Source organism: Jaculus jaculus, chromosome 8 (genome assembly GCF_020740685.1).
Source record: "Jaculus jaculus isolate mJacJac1 chromosome 8, mJacJac1.mat.Y.cur, whole genome shotgun sequence".
NCBI lineage: Eukaryota > Metazoa > Chordata > Mammalia > Rodentia > Dipodidae > Jaculus > Jaculus jaculus.
In genome coordinates, this window is record NC_059109.1 from 54,171,070 (window position 1) to 54,191,720 (window position 20,651).

The 20,651-nt window shown below is 45.7% G+C and overlaps 1 protein-coding gene across 1 annotated transcript in view; it reads right to left on the minus strand.

The window, feature by feature from the left end:
- Positions 1–19,185, minus strand: part of Sord (sorbitol dehydrogenase) — a 43,315-nt gene extending 24,130 nt beyond the window's left edge. Inside the window, exons 1-3 of the mRNA XM_045157715.1 lie at positions 19,033–19,185; positions 4,533–4,566; positions 929–1,093 (exon numbers count right to left, since the gene is read on the minus strand). Of these exons, the coding sequence (XP_045013650.1) occupies positions 929–1,093; positions 4,533–4,566; positions 19,033–19,098 (265 nt within the window). The 5' untranslated portion in view covers positions 19,099–19,185. The remainder of the gene's footprint in view (positions 1–928; positions 1,094–4,532; positions 4,567–19,032) is intronic.
- Between the last annotated feature and the right edge of the window lie 1,466 nt (positions 19,186–20,651).

Here is a 20,651-nt window from a genome sequence, read left to right on the forward strand (position 1 = left end):
ACACACACATAAATAAAATGTCAAGGTACCTGAGCACAGGACTGAACCCATAATAGACACTTACCATGCATTGTTAGAACTTAAGAGAACCTGGTCCCACAGTCAGCAGTGGTGGCAGTGGTTTTTAGAAAGTACGCCTTCCACTTTGGAACAATCCTGTAATACCACATCTTTCTCAACTTCTATAAATGATGAATGGAGGTCCTGACTTAAGAATCCTTAACGAGCACATGTTTAACATCTTTGGAATTTGTCAATCCCTCTTCAAGTCACTGGGCCAAGACTCTGCACTATTCTATGGCACCTCTTGCCAACCCCTAGCTTCCTCCAAATAACTGGAAGTCATCTCCAGGCCATGCAATGGCCTTCTTAGCAAAGGAAAGTTAATGCCAACAGCTGTCTGTCAAAACAACTTGAAATTGATCTGCTGTGTCAGGGAACAACACAGTCTGCTATAGTTGAGAATCCTCCCTCTGGGAGAATGAATTAAGAAAATCTAGGTTTTCTTAGATTGGTATGTTCCCAGCCATCCAATAAAAATCTAAGACTACATCTAAAGTCTTCGTTCTTAGCATTTGGAGGTAGTTTGTGGTTTCCAAAGCTGGAGTATTTTCTCTACTGTATCTAGTTCATTTCCCAATTCCCTTCACAAGTAGTAGATGAGCTGTCCGTTTTTCAAAGGAGCTCAGAATCTAGGTAAGACATACATGCCTATCACACTCTCCTTTACACATTGTGACTATGTGCCTACTTTCTGACCCAGGTCTGTGTCCCTCTGCAGAAGGTAAGATTCCTACATGGTGGGATCAACACTGTCTTGTTCATGTTTTACCTCAGTGCATGACCAAGGGCCTGGCTCAGAGAAAGCACACACAGACACTTAGACTGAATGAATACATGAATCAGTTAGCCAAAGGACTTTGCTGACCTGGTTTTAGATGCTTTACCATCGATCCCACTTTAGCAACTGTTCCTGAAGCTTCATGCCCAAGTACCATTGGCTTTTTCACAACAAAATCTCCTATTCGACCATGCTGCCAGTAATGAACATCTGAGCCACAGATTCCAACAGAATGCATCTTCAGCAGCACCTCTGATAAGAGAAAGAAGAAGACAAGTGACACAAGAACAATTTCTCTGTAGCTGAGACAGCACTTTCCCTCTGGACAGGACAGAGGCCTGGGTTCTCAAGGTCTGATACACATGGGGGCCACAGAGGCAAACAATCACAACAGCAAGGCAGAGCAGCTTCCACAGAACACATTAACTGCAGGTGAAGGCTAAGTTTGTCAAACAGTAGTGTTGATGTTGCCAAGAAACTGGGCTTGTTTGTTGTTTTTTTGGTTGTTTTTAGTTCAATTAACATTTAAATCAGTAGGCTTTGAGTAGATCAGCGTATCCTCCAAAATATGGGTAGTTCTTAAACAATCAAGTAAAGGCTTTAGGAGCAAAAACTGAAATTTCCTAAATTTTCCTCAACTCTGCGACATGGAAACACTGTCTTAGTTAGCAGTTGCTGCTCTGCCTTGCAAACTTCCAATGTTTCAGCTCCCACAATCACAACAGCCAATGCCTTAAAGTAAACCTCCCTCTTCTCCATCTCACCCCACCTCCGTATATATGCATATACACATGTATCTTATTTGTTCTGTTTGTTTGGGGAACTCTGACCAATCATGATGTAAACAAGATATTGTGAGGAAGCGGTGGATTAACCACTTAAGAAAACAAGCTGTTTCCCAAGAGGTAACTGATTCCAGCCCATTACCATGATGCCTGATTCTTATCTGCTCCTGAGAACAACCTGGCAGAATCTCAGCTTGCCAAATGTGGTGACCTGTCAGGCTGAGTTCTTCATGGTCCTTGTTTTCTTAAAGGTGCAACTTTTTTTTAAAATTTTTATTTATTTATTTGAGAGTGACAGACATAGAGAGAAAGACAGATAGAGGGAGAGAGAGAGAATGGGCGCGCCAGGGCCTCCAGCCTCTGCAAACGAACTCTAGACGCGTGCGCCCCCTTGTGCATCTGGCTAACGTGGGACCTGGGGAACTGAGCCTCGAACCGGGGGTCCTTAGGCTTCACAGGTGAACGCTTAACCGCTAAGCCATCTCTCCAGACCAACTTTTTTTTTTTTAAACAATCCAATGACTTTAACCTGTGTTTCTCTTCCAAGGGCTTGAATTCATTTGGTGGTGTTATTGTCAAAACTCCAAGTTTAAAATAATGATGATACTGAACCTTTCAGCTGAAATAAGTACCAAAGGACTACTGGCTCTGTCTGACTGACAGGATCATATTACAAATATTTCCCTGAGAAAAAGCTCCACCCTAGAAAGACAGTGAGGGCGAAAACTCTTATGACCTCAGTTGTCTTATCCACCACCTGCCAAAAATCAATTAATCAATAAAATTCTACCAGATGTGGCCTTGGTTTTAGTGAAGAGAATTAGAAGTAGCAGGATGAATTCTGGATCAAAGATAGGGAAATACTGGGGCTGGGAAACAGCTCAGTGGTTAAAGGTGCTTGCTTGCAAAGCCTACCAGTCCAGGTTTGATTCCCCAGTACCCACATAAAGCCAGATACACAAAGTAGCACATATGTCTGGAGTTCACTTGCAGGGGCAAGAGGCCCTAGCACACACCTATATATTCATATTCTCTTTCTCTGTCTCACTAAGTAAATAAAAACATAGGGGAAAACAACCAAGGGTAATGACACATGCCTTTAAACCTAGCAGAGGTAGGAGGCTCACTGTGAATTCAAGGCCAGCCTGGGACGACAGGGTGAATTCCACCCTGTGCTAGAGTGAGACCCTACCCCCCCAAAAAGCAAAATATGTAACATTTTAAGAGATAGGGGGGAAAAATCACTGGAATCAAGAAAAGTTTCTGAGTCTCTTTATGAAAGTTATTAATTTGCCAAGAGACAAGATCTAACTTTGTAGAATATTCACTTTCTCCCTTCCCATTCAAGCATAGAAAGAGAAAAGAGAATGAAAGCAGAAGAGAGGAGGTCAGAAAAGCCACTTCAGAGAGGGTTTTTCATAGTCCATGACAGCCTTGTGTGGCTACCTCTGGAACGTGGACTTGGTGAGGGACCTCCTTCACTTCTCAGAACATGCTATCTTCCTGAAAATGTGTAAGCTCTAAACTTACATTGCTCCCTAACCACAGATAGAAATAGCTATTGTCTCTATCTTATCGCTGCAAGTCAATAACACAACTGCCCTTTGGGTCACAAAGCTTGGGAGCCACCAGGAAAGCTGCCTTCAGTCTGATGTTCACACAGAAGCTGTGGTTCCAGGCTGAGGTGTGCCAGCCTGGGGGAGAACATCCCAATGCCAAGAGGACAGAAAAGGGACCTGGGTGATTGGATATGAGCTCCCTACAGAGACTGCCTATTGCCCGAAGTCACATCTTGGGGTCCTACAGACAAGGTAGATTCTGGATGGAAGGGATTAGGAAACCATCAGCAAGGTTCTACCCTAGCCAACAGGTGGCGTGATCTCCCCAGGTCCAAAAACACCACACCAGGAAACATGCCTGTCAGCTCACCCAGTGGTCTCACCCAGTGAGAGGCTGGGAAGGAGTGGAGCAAAGGTGTGAGGAGCCCTGCCCCAGGTGTGCTCAGTCACCTTGTGTGCTTGGGTGATTAGAGCAGGAACAGGCTCCCTCCAGCCCCTCCGCCCCCCACTGCATATCACTGCCACCACGCTCCCATGCTCCTTGCTAAGAGATTAAGTTCTGTAAACTCACTTCTTTTCAATGTTTGGGTTAGGGTTAAACTTGATTTGGCAACTTAATAAGGTAGATAGGTGACTCAGTTGTTATATTAAAAAGAGGATAATTCTGCCTTTGAGTCAGACACAAAACAATAACTCTGGGAGGACTGGAGAGATGGCTTAGTGGTTAAGGCACTAGCCTACAAAGCTAAAGGACCCAGGTTCAATACCCCAGGACCCATGTTAGCCAGATGCACAAGGTGGTACATGCTTCTGGAGTTCATTTGCAGTGGCTGAAGGACCCTGGTATGCCCAATCTCACTCTCTTTCTCTGCTTCGTTCTCTCTCAAATACAAATAAGTAAATAAACACCTCTCTAGGAACCGGGTGGTGGCTCATGCATTTAATCCCAGCACTCGGGAGGCTGAGGTAGGAGGATCACCACTAGTTCAGGACCACCCTGAGTCTACATAGTGAGTTCCAGGTCAGTCTGGACCAGAGTGAGACCCTACCTTGAAAAACCTAAAAACAAAACAAAACAAAACAAAAAAAAACCTCTCTAGCAATCTGATACCATAATTTTTCTGGTTCTATCACTGATTATTTTATTTCGTATAGTATACAAGATAAAGCTACCACCGAGTCAAGTTGTGGACAAAGGACCAGGTGACCTAACAAGAGCATCATTGTGTTTCTCTTTTTAAAGGAGGCACAAATAACCAACAACAGAAAAAGAGGTGCAGGGAACATGGCACAGGCCACTAAGGTAAACAATCAGAAGTAAATTTCAGTTGTTTCCTAAGAACCTACCATTTGGGCCCGGTTCAGGGATTGCATAATTCTCCTAAAAAAAAAAAAAAAGAGAGATAAGAAAAGGTTGTTTAGTATGAATAATAACTTAGCCTTAGGAACACTTTTCAGTTTTAAACATTCAAGTAGAGTTTCATTTGGTATTTCCTCTTAGAACTAACACAGGCTCAGACCTTACTGCTACCTGTAAGTGCTCAAAGGGCATGTCTGATGGCAGGATAGGTAACTTGTCTAGCTCTTCACCAATTTGCTGAACCACAGAGCCAAGGTCATTAGTGATGTGTCACAGAGTGGGACAAAGTTTTTTTGTTTTTTCTTCAAGCAAGCCCAACAGAATGGCCTTTTTTTCAATGTGCGAGAGCAAGAGAGAGAGAGAAAGAAAATTGGCATGCCAGAGCCTCCAGCCACTATAATCAAATTCCAGATGCATGTACTACCTTGTGTGCATATGTGACCTTGCATCACCCTGTATGTCTGTCTGGCTTATATGGGATCTGAAGAATCAAACATGGGTCCTTAGGCTTCACAGTCAAGCATTTTAACTGCTAAGCCATTTCTCCAGCCCAGAACAAAAGCTGTGCTCCCTCTCTGGAAAACTACCAGCTGCCCTGTAAACCACAGCTGACTCTACATTGCCAAACTCATTCCATCCACTTGGTGCAACTTACTCAGAACCAAGAAAAATGTGGACAAGATAATACCCCAATGGAGAAAGGATGCCTGAACTGCCCTTGAGTCTCTAGATCTGTTTCCATACTGGATCCTTCCAAACTGGGAGAACATGTTCTCACAGATTTGTTTATGTGGCACACTCCTATGAGGAACCGATGATGGCATTTTTGAAAGGTACATGTGACGGCCATTGTCTCTGGGCAGGTGGGAGTGCCTGCACTAACTTCTTTCCATCAGCACATATGGAGACCCAGTCTCCCTGTCCAAAATTCCCCATGTGGAGTGTCAGGACCCCTTGTGAACACATGGCACCTGCATTTTGGCCACTTACAGGTACAAAAGGCATTCAGAGCTATTTTGGTGTTCATGGCTAATATTAAGAATACAATTTGGGAGCCGGGCGTGGTGCTTCATGCCTTTAATTCCAGCACTTGGGAGGCAGAGGTAGGAGGATTGCTGTGAGTTCGAGGCCACGCTGAGACTCTATAGTGAATTCCAGGTCAGCCTGGGCTAGAGTGAGACCCTACCTCGAAAAACCAAAAAAATAAAGAATACAATTTGGTTACTAAGCTTTTATTTCCTTGGCAACCGGCCAGAGTAAAGTCAAGATATCAAAGTGGAAGGCCACTGAGTGACCAAACCCCATATTCATTTTATTAATTCTTTGAGGGAGTCAAGAAGCCCAGGAGAGGGCATGTAAAATATGTGCAGCATCTGCTACAAGCTAGACAGCAATTGGGGTTTTGTCTTCACCACAGCAGAAACATGAGGCTGGGAAATTATGTAGCTGGTCAAGATCCTATCACCCGACAGTGGATTAACAGGGCTCAACACAGGTGTGTCTGACTCCCATACTCGCTTTCACTGTACTCCCATGGTGGAGTGTCCTTCAGAACTGATATAAAGAGCTGTCAGCTGGGTTAGGCAACTGACAAGTGAGCCCCAAGAAGCATCTTGGAAGGAGTCACTGCTTAAAGTTTTTTGCCTTCCAAGTTTCCCAAGCTGCTTCTCTTTCATAAAATTTTATTTTGATTTTTTGATTTTTTGAGGCAGGGTCTCACTTTAGCCCAGGCTGACCTGGAATTCACTATGTAGTCTCAGGGTGGCCTCAAACTCACAGTGATCCTCCTACCTCTACCAAGTGATGGTATTAAAGGAAATGAATTTTTTTCACAAAAATTTATTGTTTTATTTATTTAATACACTGACAGGGAGAGAAATAATGGGAATGCCAGGGTCTCTAGCCACTGCAAATGAATTCCAGATGCATGAACAACCATGTGCATTTGGCTTACATGGGTTCTGGGGAGTCAAACTTGGGTCCTTAGGCTTCGTAAGCAAATGCCTTAACCACTAAACCATCTTTCCAGACATAGTTCTTAATTTTTAAAAATATTTTATTTTATTTATTTGTTTGACAGAGAAAGGGGGAGGGGGACAGAGAGAGAATGAATGAGCATGCCAGGGCCTCCAGCCACTGCAAACAATTTCCAGATGTGCGCACCCCTTGTGTATCTGGCTAACGTGGGTCCTGGGGAACTGAACCTGGGTCCTTTGGCTTTGCAGGCAAATACCTTAACCACTAAGCCATCCCTCCAGCCTGAGTGTTCTTAATTTTTTGAGATAGGGTCTTACTATATATCCAGGCTATCCTGGACCTCACTTTGTACCCATCTGGCCTCAAATACATGAATCCCAAGTGAGAAGATTATAGGCACATGTACCACCAAGCCTGGCTACAGCCACTTTCATAGATAGCCTCACAGCATTAAATCACACTGACACCATAGAACACTAGAGAAATGCTACTATTGAGACTTTTAGATAATAAACATCTTGTGCCAAATACTGTGTTTTCTATCTTTTCAGCACCTGGCCCAGGCCCAAGTGGTAGTACCTGTTGAATAACCAACCATTTTCTTAAACAGTGCTTCCACATAAAGTCTAAAGTTTTCATTCAGTTCAGATTACCAGTTCTTTCTGTGGAGGAAACTCAATGCTAATGCTGACTCTTTGGCTCTGCACTATGGTGCCTCTCTATTAGGTGCTGTGTGCTAGGTGCTTTGCAGGGAGCATCTCAATACAATCACGGGCACTACAGGATACTAAGCCATTTTCCCTATAGGCTGGGAATGAAAAATGGGAAATTTACTAATCTGCTAAGCTTCTGCCGGAGCTAAGACAAGATACTCACTTGAGCTCAGGACTTTTAGGCTGGCTTGGCAACTTAGCGAGAGCCTCCTGTCACCAGGTATATAGGTAGACTGGCAGGTAGACCAACAACAGATAATACATGGATGGATGGAGGGATGGAAGATAGGCAAGCAGGCAGACAGAGCCTTCTGTCACTAGGTAGAGACAGATAAATAAAGTGGTCCAAGCCTGATTCATGCTTGAGGAAAAGCACTTGAGGTAGTTTTTTTTTTTTTTTTTTGTATTTTATTTATTTGAGGGAAGGAGGGAGAGAAAAAGAAAAGCATATATATAAAGAGAAAGTGGGCATGCTAGAGCTTCCAACTGCTACAAATGAACTCCAGCCACATGAGCCACCTTGTGCATCTTGTTTACATGGGTACTGGGGAATTGAACTTGGGTCCCTAGGCTTCACAGACAAGCACCTTAACTGCTAAGCCATCTCTCTAGCCCCTTAAGGTAGTCTTTTGTTGTTGTTTTGTTTGTTTTTGTTTTTTTAAATCTCAGTAGTTTATAGAAGGAAGAGAATTCATTTAGAATTCAAAAATTTAAAGAATTTAAAATTCAATTAGAATTTAGAATGATGTCATCAAAATCTTCCTCAGAGAAACTGGTCCTACAGTTGAAATCACACATCTGGGACTACTGTGTAAAATTTTGTTTCTGTTTTGCTGAGTGAGTTTTAAACTGAAATTTAAATTGAATATATAGATTACAACTTAAGTTCCTGACATGGAACCACAACCCCTCACACCACTGGCCAATTCCCCAAGTATTTTCACAGTTCAACAGTATACTCTTCCTCTACTTGCCTCCAGCCACAGTAAGCCTCACTACCCCCCACTTGGGGGTGGGAAAGTGGTGAGATTCAAGTTCAGAATTAACAGTCAGGCACACCAAGTAACCCTTGGGCCACCAGAGATCACTACTGCAATCTCTAAATAAGCTGCGCGCTTTATGTTCTCACATGCTGAGGACCAAGCTGCACTAACTCTCCATGACACTAGAGGGTGCTGGGTTGACAGTGTTGTTCTTTGATGCTTTGATAACTTCAAGTTCTGCACACCACCTCCCTCTTACTCCTTGCGCCTTTCCTTTTCCCGGGTGCAAAAGGATTTGTATGCCAGGGTAGCCTCAAATTTATTAAGTAGCAGGTGATGACCTTGAACTTCTGACCGGATCACAATCAAGAGTTCCCATGCAGGCTGGAGAGATGGCTTAGTGGTTAAGCACTTGCCTGTGAAGCCTGAGGACCCCAGTTCGAGGCTCGATTCCCCAAGACCCACGTTAGCCAGATGCACAAGGGGGCGCACGCATCTGGAGTTTGTTTGCAGTGGCTGGAGGCCCTGGCGCGCCCATTGTCTCTCTTTCTGTCTATTTGTGCGTGCCTCTCTCTCTCTCTTTCTCTCTCTCTCTCAAATAAATAAATAAAAATGAACAAAAAAAATTAAAAAAAGAAGAGTTCCCGTGCTTTACTTGGGCTTCAAGGCCACTGAGAAATCCTGCTGGAACTGAGCTGATAACCTCCTCCATGCAGACCAGCTGACAGAAAGCTTGGAAGCCAGTCTGCATGCAGTTCAACAGGAGAAAGAGAAATCACCAGTGAAGATACTCAACAGTGGACACTGTAAATCTTGTATTTGGCCAGCCAGGCCAAATGAGCCAACGGGTACAATAGTAGCAATCTGTCATGGTGGAGACCAACTTCCCTCTAATTGGACTGGAGGCCCATTCCATGGGAGGGAATACATCTCTGATACTGAAAACTTAAAGCTGGGTAGTCATGAGCCCTAGGGGTGTAACGTCTGCTGCTGTCGGGATAACTGTATATACTATGCTTATCAAACTGCCCAGTAAACATGTCTGTTAATGTTGATGCCCTTATATTAATGCTACTCTCACTTTTGGTAGAGAATCTTCTCTTTTCAGATGGCAGTGACCTTGGGACGACTCAGAAGGTATCATGGTGCTGGAAAGAAGTGACTGGAGTATTGAGCACTATCACGCCTTCCAAGGCTCAGGGTCTAATGTGGAAGAGGTGGTGGAAAGAATGTAAGAGCTGAAGGAAGGGTAGGACTCCATACAACGTGCTCCCTCCAAACACAAAACGGCCTGGATATCCATGACCTCACAGTGCCTGACACTACCTACACAAGACCATCATAAGAGGAGGAAAAGATCATAACATCAAAATTAAAAGAGAGGATGGGGAGGGGATATGATGGAGAATGGAGTTTCAAAGGGGAAAGTGGGGGAAAGGAGGGCATTACCATGGGTTATTTTTTATAATTACGGAAGTTGTTAATAAAAATTTGGAGGGGGCTGGAGAGATGGTTTAGCGGTTAAGCACTTGCCTGTGAAGCCTAAGGACCCCGGTTCGAGGCTCGGTTCCCCAGGTCCCACGTTAGCCAGATGCACAAGGGGGCGCACGCGTCTGGAGTTCGTTTGCAGAGGGTGGAAGCCCTGGTGCACCCATTCTCTCTCTCCCTCTATCTGTCTTTCTCTCTGTGTCTGTCGCTCTCAAATACATAAATAAAAAATATTTTTAAAAAAATTTGGAGGAAAAAAAAAAGAGTCCTCATGCTTGGCTTATATGGTGTTAGGTACGGAACCCAGGTCTTTGTGATTGTTAGTCAAGCACTTTCCTCACTGAGCTACAGTCCCCAGTGTCCTCATTTATTTATTTATTTATTTATTTGAGAGCGACAGACACAGAGAGAAAGACAGATAGAGGGGGAGAGAGAATGGGCGAGCCAGGGCTTCCAGCCTCTGCAAATGAACTCCAGACGCGTGTGCCCCCTTGTGCATCTGGCTAACGTGGGACCTGGGGAACCGAGCCTCGAACCGGGGTCCTTAGGCTTCACAGGCAAGTGCTTAACCGCTAAGCCATCTCTCCAACCCAGTGTCCTCTTTCTTGATGACTTTAATCACCCTTGCAACTCAGGATCAGCTCCTGTTTCCCACTCTGTGCACAAGACCTTACTAAAATCAATTTTCACAGCTGGGTGTGGTGTCAAACACTTGTAGGCAGAGCATTTGGGAGACAGAGGAAAGAAATCAAGAGTTTTGGGGCGGCTTGAGCTACATAGCAAGACTGTCTCAAAACAAACCAGTCTTATTTATAAATATTGTTCAGTGTCAAAATTATGAGCTAGGCATGGTGGCGCATGCCTTTAATCCCAACACTCGGGAGGCAGAGGTAGAAGGATCACCATGAGTTCAAGGCCACCCTGAGACTATATAGTGAATTCCAGGTCAGCCTGGGCTAGATTGAAATCCTACCTCAAATAACCAAAAATGTTAAAGAAAAAAAAGGGGGGGGCATATGTAGGTTGGAGAGATGGCTTAATGGTTGAGGCGCTTGCCTGCAAAGTCTAAGGACTCAGGTTCAACTCCCCAGTGCCCAGTAAGCCAGATACACAAGGTGGCACATGCATTTGGAGTTTGTTTGCAGTGGCTGAAAGTCCTGGTGTGCCCATTCTCTATCTCTCAAATAAATAAAATATTTTTTAAAGTGGCCAAAAAAAGAAAGAGAAATATCTATCTGAGGCCAGGCATGGTGGCGTATGCCTTTAATCCCAGCACTCCTAGGGCAGAGGTAGGAGGACTGCCATGAGTTTGAAGCCACCCTGAGAATATATGAATTTCAGGTCAGCCTGGGCTACAGGGAGAGCCCACTTCAAAACACCAAAAAGACAGACAGACGTACCTATGTGAATCACATGCTCTCCCTTCTATCCCTTCAGCACGCTCACACACAGTAATGCTTGGAACTCTTTAGGCAGACAGGATCATCTTAACTGTCTCTCATCCTGTTATCTTATGCTCCCTAAATGTATTTTTTCAAACTAGTCTAAATACGTATTTACTAAGTGTATCCTATGCCAATCTTGCCTGGGTTTTCAAAGCCAGGAGGAATCAAGAGATGTTTGTTTTCCCCTCCTCCAGCCATTCTGTGTGTATATGCCTGGGCAAAAGTCAGATTCCAGAAAGGCCTGTCCATGTACAAACCAGGCTCTCCTCAACCCGCCTTGTATCTAGGGCAGTTACATAACCTCTTGGTGCCCTCAGTTTTCTCTTCTGTATGAGAAGGATAATCATCATGAAAGGGAGTGCCAACTCATAGCAAAAAAGTTTGTTCTTACCAAAAAAGAAATAAAACTCAAGCTCTGTTTTGTGTAGCTACCTTATTCTACAGTTGAACCAGCTCTAGACAACCTTGTTCTTTGGAAAAATTAAAACTGTTGTAGGGAAAGTAGTACTCCTACTCCTTTCACACTAACTAAAGAAATCTGACCATTCTTTAAGTCAGGGACTTGGAAGAAAACAGTGGTTTTTTAAAAATTTTTTGTTTATTATTTATTTATTTGAGAGCGACAGAGAGAGAAAGAGGCAGACACACACACACACACAGAGAGAGAGAGAGAGATAGATAGAATGGGTGCACCAGGACCTCCAGCTTCTGCAAACGAACTCCAGATGCATGAGCTCCCTTGTGCATCTGGCCAACGTGGGTCCTGGGGAATTGAGCCTCAAACCAGGGTCCTTAAGCTTAATTGGCAAGCACTTAACCACTAAGCCATCTCTCCAGCCCCCAACAGTGCTTTTAGGTTTGCTTCTGTCCTTTGCGTGAAGCTAAAGTCACTCCCACTGCCTTACTGTCCTGGGTAGCAGGCAGGGGGGCGAGTAAGGTTAAGTCCTGGGCAGCCGGTCTTTACCACTTGTTCCCACATGCCAGGCCTCCTGGAACTCTGCAGAGCTGCACAGCACATCTACAGAGAACAGGAGACACTGCTTGTACTCCCCTTCCCCCTTCATTTTTCCTTTCCCTTAAGCTATTGGTAGGGTGTTTTTGAGTGGGAGGAAAATCCAAAGGTTTCCCAACTGGACATTTTGTCACAGAGGCTTTGTTCTACCGCTTGTCCTGGCACACAAGGGGTCAAAGTAAAAGGTTGGATGCTTTCCCAAAGCCTACAGAGTTGGTTCTCTTCCCAGGCTCTCCGTGTTCCATCCAGCCTCTGTTCTGCTGATAACAATCTTTCTCATCTACAAATCTGTTTACAGTTCCCAGTGGCCCTAAAACATCAAGCCTGTTTCCTTTACTGTGCACCAATCTCACCTCCAACTACACCCAACACTTGCTCACCCTCACAGGGAGCATTTCTTCTGCTTCCCATGATCCCATGAGAATGGAGGTGAGGTATCCTCATTCCTACGGGAACGTGCAGAGACTCAGCTTTGGATGTGTTGGGCTTGAGGAGGTCTGAGAACACCCAGATGGGTCTGTCCAATGAGCCACTGTTCTCCAGGACTGCTGCTCCTTTTGGGGTTCTATTCTCACTCTCAGGTACATTTGACAGATAAGTCTAGTTAACATACTTCAGGGTTTTTGTTGGTTTTGTTTTGCAATGTAGAGAGGACTGAATCTATGGGCCTTGAACAAGCTAGGCAATCACTCTATCCCTAAGCTACATACCTAGCCCTTTTGTTGCTTTATTTTGAGACAAAGTCTCACTAAATTGCCCTAACAGGTCTTGAACTTGCAGCACCATGGGTAGCTGGGCTAGACCAGTAGGCCCAGCTAGATACAACTATAGTCAGTGGTCTGCATTTCCTCTTTCAGGTAAATGCATTGAATCCAGCTACTCACTAATGACTAGCAGGCAGCTGGCTCTGATAAAACCAACCAGGAAAAGAGACAGGTTGCCCAGAACAATCTAAGCCACAGGAGATCATGACACTCTTTCTCTATGTCCAAAAGTTTTAATGGTAAAGTGGACATGGCAAGGGTGGGACAGTTTTTGTGTTGTAGATAAGACAAATATCACTCTAAAAATATTATCAGGCTGGAGAGATGACTTAGCAGTTGAGGTACTTGCCAGCTAGTCAAAGGACCCAGGTTCAATTCCTCAATGCCCACATAAAAGACAGATGCACAAGATAGCACATATGTCTGGAGTTCATTTGCAGTGGCTAGAAGAGGCTCTGGCATACCCATTTTCTCTATCTGCCTCTCTTCCAAATAAATATATACATTTATTATGGGCTGGAGGGACAGCTTAGCAGTTGAGGCTGTTGCCTGGAAAGCCAAAGGACCCAGGTTCAATTCCCCAGGATCCACATAAGCCAGATGCACAAGGTGGCACATGCATCTGATGTTTGCAGTGGCTGGAGGCCCTGGCGCACCCATTCTCTCTCTAATAAATAAAAATAAAATAAGTTAAAAATGTATTATTGGGCTGGATAGATGGCTTAGTGGTTAGGGTGCTTGTCTACAAAGCTAAAGGACCTAGGTTCGATTCCCCAGGATTCATGTAAGCCAGATGCACATGATGGCTCATGCTTCTGGAGGTTTTTTTTTTTTTTTTTTTTTTTTTTTTTGCAGCTGGAGGCCCTGGTATGCCCATTCTCTCTCTATCTGGCCCCCCTCCAAATAAATAAAGATACTTTTTTAAAAAGAATGTCCATTCTGCCAGGCATTCTGGCACATGCCTTTAATCCCAGCACTTGGGAGGAAGAGGTAATAGCATAGCTGTGAGTTGGAGGCCACCCTGAGACTACATAGTGAATTCCAGGTCAGCCTGGTCTGGAGTGAGACCCTACCTCAAAAAAACAAATAAAAAGAATAACCATTCAAAAAAAAAAAAAAACCCATGTCCACATATATTGTTGTTGTTGTTGTTATTATTATTATTACTACCAGGTGGGTGGCACATGCCTTTAATTTCATCACTGGAGAGGCTGATGTAGGAGGGTCACTGTGAGTTTGAGGCCAGCCTGAGACTACATAGTGAATTACAGGTCAGCCTGTGCTATAAGACCCTCAAAAAAACCTATATATATTTTATGTAGGGCATATTTCCTCAAAAAGCCAAAAAAAGTATCTTTACAGAACCCTAATTAATGTTCAATCTTGATGCTATTCTTCTGACCTTTGTAATTAAACATCAACCCATCACTTTAAATGATTATTTTTCCTTTACCTTGCTGTCCACCCAAATATCTAATCATGAGGTGAGAATCACACTACCTTCTCCAGGGTGCCCAACTCCCTAGGGGACAGCTACTTTGCTTCAGTACCTAGAGGCTCAGGCCTCAAATCTGGAAAAGCCAGTTTTCAGGAAGAAAGGATATAGTGTGCCTTTAGTGTGTGGCCCCTGATCTGTTACTAATTTGTGAGGAGAACGTCAAGAAACTGAGAGCAGCATTTAGAAATGGTTAGTATTCTCACGCTGCTGCAGTCTCCTGGCACGGCCGAGCAAACATCAGTCCTTGTCAGCGACAGGGAAGAAGACTGGTCTTTTGTCACAGTCAGTCTGTGAACACTGTACTAGAATACTCAAGACATGGCTGGGATACAGTAGGCACCCAGCATCCTTCCCCTTTGTTTTCCTTACCATTCTAGCAACTCTAAAAACAAAACAACAATAAAGAAAAAAACTAGGGCCAGGCTTGGTGGTGCACACCTTTAATCCCAGCACTTGGGAGGTCAAGGTAGGAGAACCACTATGAGCTCGAGGCCACCCTAAGACTACAGAGTGCTGAGACTACAGAGTGAATTCCAAGTCAACCTGAGGTACAGTGAGACCCAACCTGAAGAAACCCAAACAACAACAAAATTTTCTACTTGCCCCAAACACCAACACAACTATAGAGGAAAAAAAAAAAAATTAGTTGTTTTATATTCCAACTTCACGAACTAATCATTTATCTCCCAGCAAAATAAGCAAGTTCTGCTAGGTTTCTCAAGACTGACCAAAGAGGCCTGCAATGAAGTGCTGCTATTGAAGATAAGGTTCTGCCTGCTCCATATTCTAATACTAATACTTTGGCCACCTATTTGAAAGCTCCCTAATGCTAAGATGGTTCAATCTGATTCTCATGGGATCTGGCCTTCTGCCTAACTCCATAGTTACCATAGACCAGTGGCAATGTGGGATGCTGTGCTGAGCTGTTAGGTGCATAATGCCACTAAACCTTCAACACGACCAACTTAATACTAACATCAGTTTCTTTCTTTCTTTCTTTTGAGATTAAGTGTTGAACCTTGGGTACCTTGCATGCTAAGCAAGCACTCTATCATCCAGGAGCTACACCCATGGTACTTTTTTTTTTAATGTATTCATTTTTGGGTGAGAGAGCATGGTCTCTTGCTATTGGACACCACTTTTTGTAATTAACTTACATGAGCGGCTTGGGAATTAAACTCAGTAGGCTTTGCAAGCAAGCACCTTTAGCCACCAAGCCATCTTCCCAGTCCCTCTTCTATTCTTTTTCAAGCTGGCCTTGAACTTGCTCTGTAGCCCAGTAAGGCCATAAGCAGTCAATCCTCCTGACTCAGCCTCCCTAGTAGCTGGGATTACAGGCCTTTTCCACCAGGTGTGGGCTCCCTCTTTCAAGACAAGAAAAGTGTAGCAGGGGAAGGATGACTGAGCCATACAACAGCATTGGAGATGGACTAACAGCCGTCCAGGCTCTCCTTATTACTGTTTCCCTTTAAAAAGCTCAGTGAAGCCAGGCGTGGTGGCGCACACCTTTAATCCCAGCACTTGGGAAGCAGAGGTAGGAGGATCGCTGAGAGTCTGAGGCCACCCTGAGAATACATAGTGAATTCCAGGTCAGCCTGAGCTAGAGTGAGACCCCCTACCTTAGGAAACCAAAAATTAAAAAAAAAAAAAAGAGTTCAGTGAGCTGGTACTATCTGCTTGCTCACTTCTCTGCTTCCTTGAAGTTCTAGATTTTCTCCATCTACAATAGATAAACCTGGACTTGTTGTCTCCCCCACCTTATTATGAAGAAAGCTACTAGTCTCTCCTAATGTATGTACATACATACCTAGACATAAAAACACAACCCACTCACCCTGAGGTATCAAAATGACAAAGGTACCCAGCCTTGCTATATCCAAATGATCATTTTATTTATTTATTTATTTTTGGTTTGTTTCCTGAACCAAAAAAGTGGTGGGGTGGGGAAATCACATCTTCTCTGGCAGAAGGAAGGCTGGTGTTAGTTTTCCTTCCTGCTTACCAGAGCTGAGTGGGCCCAGGATCGCACCCTGGATGTGGCAGGGGTTCTGGCCTTATGCAGCTTGGGAAGGCAGCACTGGGAAGCCCTGAGCCACTGTTCTGGCTTCAGAACCCTTTGTAACCCTGCTTCAAATTTCAGGAATGGGCGATTCTGCAACAATTCCCTACTCGTGAGTTCATGGGTTAAGAGCAATTTTTGTTGTTTTCAAAGGTTGGGTCTCGCTCTAGCCCAGGCTGACCTGGAACTCACTCTCTAGTTCCAGTCTAGCCTCAAACTCCCATAGCTGCTCCTACCTTTGCCTCCTGAGTGCAGGGATTAGCCTATCACCACTTCTGGCCTTGTCTGTTTCTGTAAGAGCCATTACTTTTATCAACAGATCCTGTCCGTAGCCAACTCAAATGAAAGCTAGGTCTTAATTCCCCACCCAGCCAGGAATGGAAGGATCTTTAATCTGTGGGTGTGTGGAGAAAAAAAAAAAAATATATTCTTGCTTCCCGCTCACCTACTGCAGTTTGTATTTAACCTAGCCTAAGGTTTTCAAATGCTACTACTTAAATCTATTATGTCCATCGCATCTTGGGTTTCGTTTTTAGTCCTCCTACAGAGAGAGCAGATCTCTTCCCCTCCAAGCTTTCCCCAAGACTGTCCCTTTCTGTTACTGTCTCTGGTTTACTGGGAGTCTATTCATTTTAAGGGAAGGAGATAAAGGGACAGAGATACCCTGGGAGTAGAAGGAAGAAGTTTGGGACTTGGAGAAAACCATTCTGGGGAAGGAGTGGGGCAGCTGGGAGGCCTGAGTCAGACTGCAGGTGCCAACAGCCTCAAGGGCTGACCATTCTCTCCAAGAGTACTCGACTTCTGTCCTTTCCCATGCATGTTCTGCTCGGCACAGGCCAGCTCTGCTGTCCACAACTTCTCTACAGTTGGGGCACGATAATTCTTTGTCATGCCAGACAAGTCTGTAAAGACTTACTTCATCTGTCTGGCTCTCTCAGGACACTTGGAAGCAAGGGCTGTGTCCTCCTCCTCCTCTGTGACCCCAGCCTAGCTCTCTATCTAGTAAATTGGTAGGGACATGAAGGACTGAGTTTAAAAGTCCTCTAAACAAGTGTTCAGCTTTCCCTTCTTCACAATCCACCTGTGTCTTTCATTGTATCTGAACAATGATAGTATCACTAATTCGGGAATGGATGGATACTCTAAGGTGAGTGGAAATGACACTAGAATGGGAGTTTCAGAAGGCACCATAGTGCTGAGAAGCAGTGACAGAAGAGTGCTCAACACTGCAATGTCTATCACTTCTTCAAAGGCTCAGGGTCCATTGCAGAGGTGGTGGTGGTGGAAAGAATGTAAGAGTCAATGGAAGGGTGGGACTCCTTACAACGTGTTCCTCCAGACACAAAATGGCCCGGATATCCATGACCTCACAGTGCCTGACACTACCTACACAAGACCATCAGAATAGGAGGAAAAGATGATGACATCAAAATAAAAGAGTGACTGGGAGTAAGAGGGGATATGATGAAGAGTGCAAGTTCCAAAGGGGAAAGGGTGGGCGAGGGAGGGAGTTACCATGGGTTATTGTCTACAATTATGGAAGTTGTCAATAAAAAATAAATAAAGTTCAAATAAAATTAAAAAATAGAATGGGAGCTTGTCTTGGCTCTGCTAACCAAATCAAAACTATCACCTTAGGAAAGTACTTTCAACTGAAGAAGTGGAGTGTCAACTCCAGTTTGGAATCTACAGTTGCACTGAAGGTCTACAAATCTGAAATTGCTGCCAAACTCAGTCTGCTTGCATTCTGTGGAGAGGCTATGGAGGACTGCTCATCTGGCTAATGAGTGAGTCTCCAATTTAAATCCTGATGCATGTTCTTTGAGGCGGAAGTAGGTGTTGGGGAGCAGCAAAGATGGCTGGTACATCCATCCCACATGCTGCTGCTGCTATCCTGCCCATCTGAGATGTACTCTGTCCAAGAACTCTGGCATGGCCACAAGGAATGATTCAGCAGCTCTTTGACCTTTGGTCCTCCTGGCCAGGGGCACAGCAAAGTCTAAGACAGATACAGAGGGACACAGAACGCCCCCAAAGGTTAGAAAGTGATCCAGAGAGGAGAGATAAGCTCCATCCTCAGTCACAGTTGGCACCAAAGACCGTAATGTATTCTAAGAAAGGAGCCGCTACCAATTCCAAAAGCAAAGAAGACCAAAGAGGAGTTTCTCTGCTTTTAAATGCCCTCGGGACCCCTTTTCCGCCCCGCAGACATGATGGGGGGGGGGGGATAGGTCCTAAGCCAAGCAGCCCTAATCTTCCCAAGAGCGAGGACGAGAGGCTGGACTGGGAAGGTCCTTCCAAATCCGTTTCCCACGGCTGCGCGCGCAGGACGCGTGCCCGGCACGGGGCTGCGCGGGAGGCACGCGTGTGCGCGGGAGGCACGCGTCCCACGGGACCCCCTCCCCGGCCACCCGCGCGAGCGCCAACGGCCAACCGCCCGCCCCTCCACGTCGCGGGCCGGGGCCGGGGCCGGGGCCGCGGCCGGGGCCGGGGGAGGGGCCCGCTGCGGGCAGGACTCCGCCCGCTGCCACCCTCCTGCCCCCCTCACCAGGCGGAGGTCCCCGGGTCCGTACACCACCAGGGAGAGGTTCTCCGGCTTAGCTGCGGCCGCCATATCGCCGTCTCGTTCGCGGGTGGAGTCCGGAGTCGGCGGCGGCACCGAGGTGTTTCTGGTCGCCGCCTGGCCGGGGGTCCGAACTGCGGGGCGGGGCGGGGCGGGGCGGGGCGGGGCGGGGCGGGGCGGCGTCGGCGGCGCGCGGGGCGGGGCGGAGCGGGGCGGGGCTTCGCGCTCCCGCGCCCGCCGCCCCCGCCCGCCAGGTCCCGTGGCCCCCTGCGCTGAAAGCAGCCTGCCCAGCCACGGCAACCGCAGCCCTCGGTGTCGCCGTTGAGCTGCCGCGGGGCTGTGGGGAGCGGTTGAGCGTAGAGTCTCGGGGGGGGGGGGCCTGGGGGAGAGCGCTCAACGGTTAAACGCATTTCCTTGCAAAGCCTACTGGCCTGGGTTCAAATCCCCAGTACGTAAAACCAGATGCGCAAAGGGGTGCGTGAGTCTGGAGTTCCTCTGCAGTTACAAGAGGACCTGGCGCGTCCATTCTCTCTGTCTCCCTTCTCAAGTAAATAAGTCAACATTTTAGGGGCTGGAGGGATGGCTTAGCGTTTAAGACGCTAGCCTGCAAAGCTAAAGGACACAGGTTCGATTCCCCAGTACCCACGTAAGCCAGACGCACACAAGGTGGGTGCATGCTTCTGGTGTTCATTTGCAGCGGCTGAAGACCCTGGAGCACTGTTTCTCTCTCTCCTCCCCCTTTCTCTCTCGAGTATAAATAAAAATAAGATATACTAGCATGGGGCATGCCTATAATCCCAGCACTTGGGAGGCAAAAGTAGGAGGACTGCCATGAGTTCAAGGCCACCCTGACACTAGGTGGTGAATTCCAGGTCATCCTGAGCTAGAGTGAAACACTGCCTCCAAAAAATAACAACAACAAAACAAAATAAACAAAATATATTTTAAAAAATCTTAGGCACTAGCCTGCAAAGCTAAACAAGTAAGCATTGAGAGAGAGAGAGAGAATGAATGAATGAATGAATACAGGTTCTCTTATAGGAAGTCTAGGGTCTGAGGTGAGACCCAAGTGTCTGTACTAGTAAAATGGGCCAATGCAGGTGCATGTATAAAGCAAAGCCTTTGTTGGCAGCGTTTCCCCAGCGTCCAACAAAGGGCCTGTTAGAGCATCATCTCATGGAAGGATGCATCTGTACAAAGAAGCTGTCTGTTGGAATTTGCGAGCTCTTTTCTGTATTGGCAGCAGGGATTTCGCACAAATTCTTCCTTCAAGTCCCCTTCTGTCAGAGAAACAGGTTTTCCTCCCTTGAGAGTCCAGAGCTACCTTCCCCACAAGCCAATCTACAAGGACACCCCGTCCTTCCTTTGAAGACAGTGCTCAAGATTTCCTTCCCTACAGCCCCCACTGTTGACCCTCTAACCCCTTCCAGGGGACTCTCCCCAGACCCCCCATCCCCTTGATGTCTAACCTGTAGCTGTGACTGCAATAGAGCCAGTGCTTTTCTCTAGTAGCACACCTTCCCCAAGTGTATTCACAAAGTTCTTTGAGGGGAGAACTTGTTAAAATGTTCTGTACAGTGAAAGAATGTAAAAAGTTGTTTTTT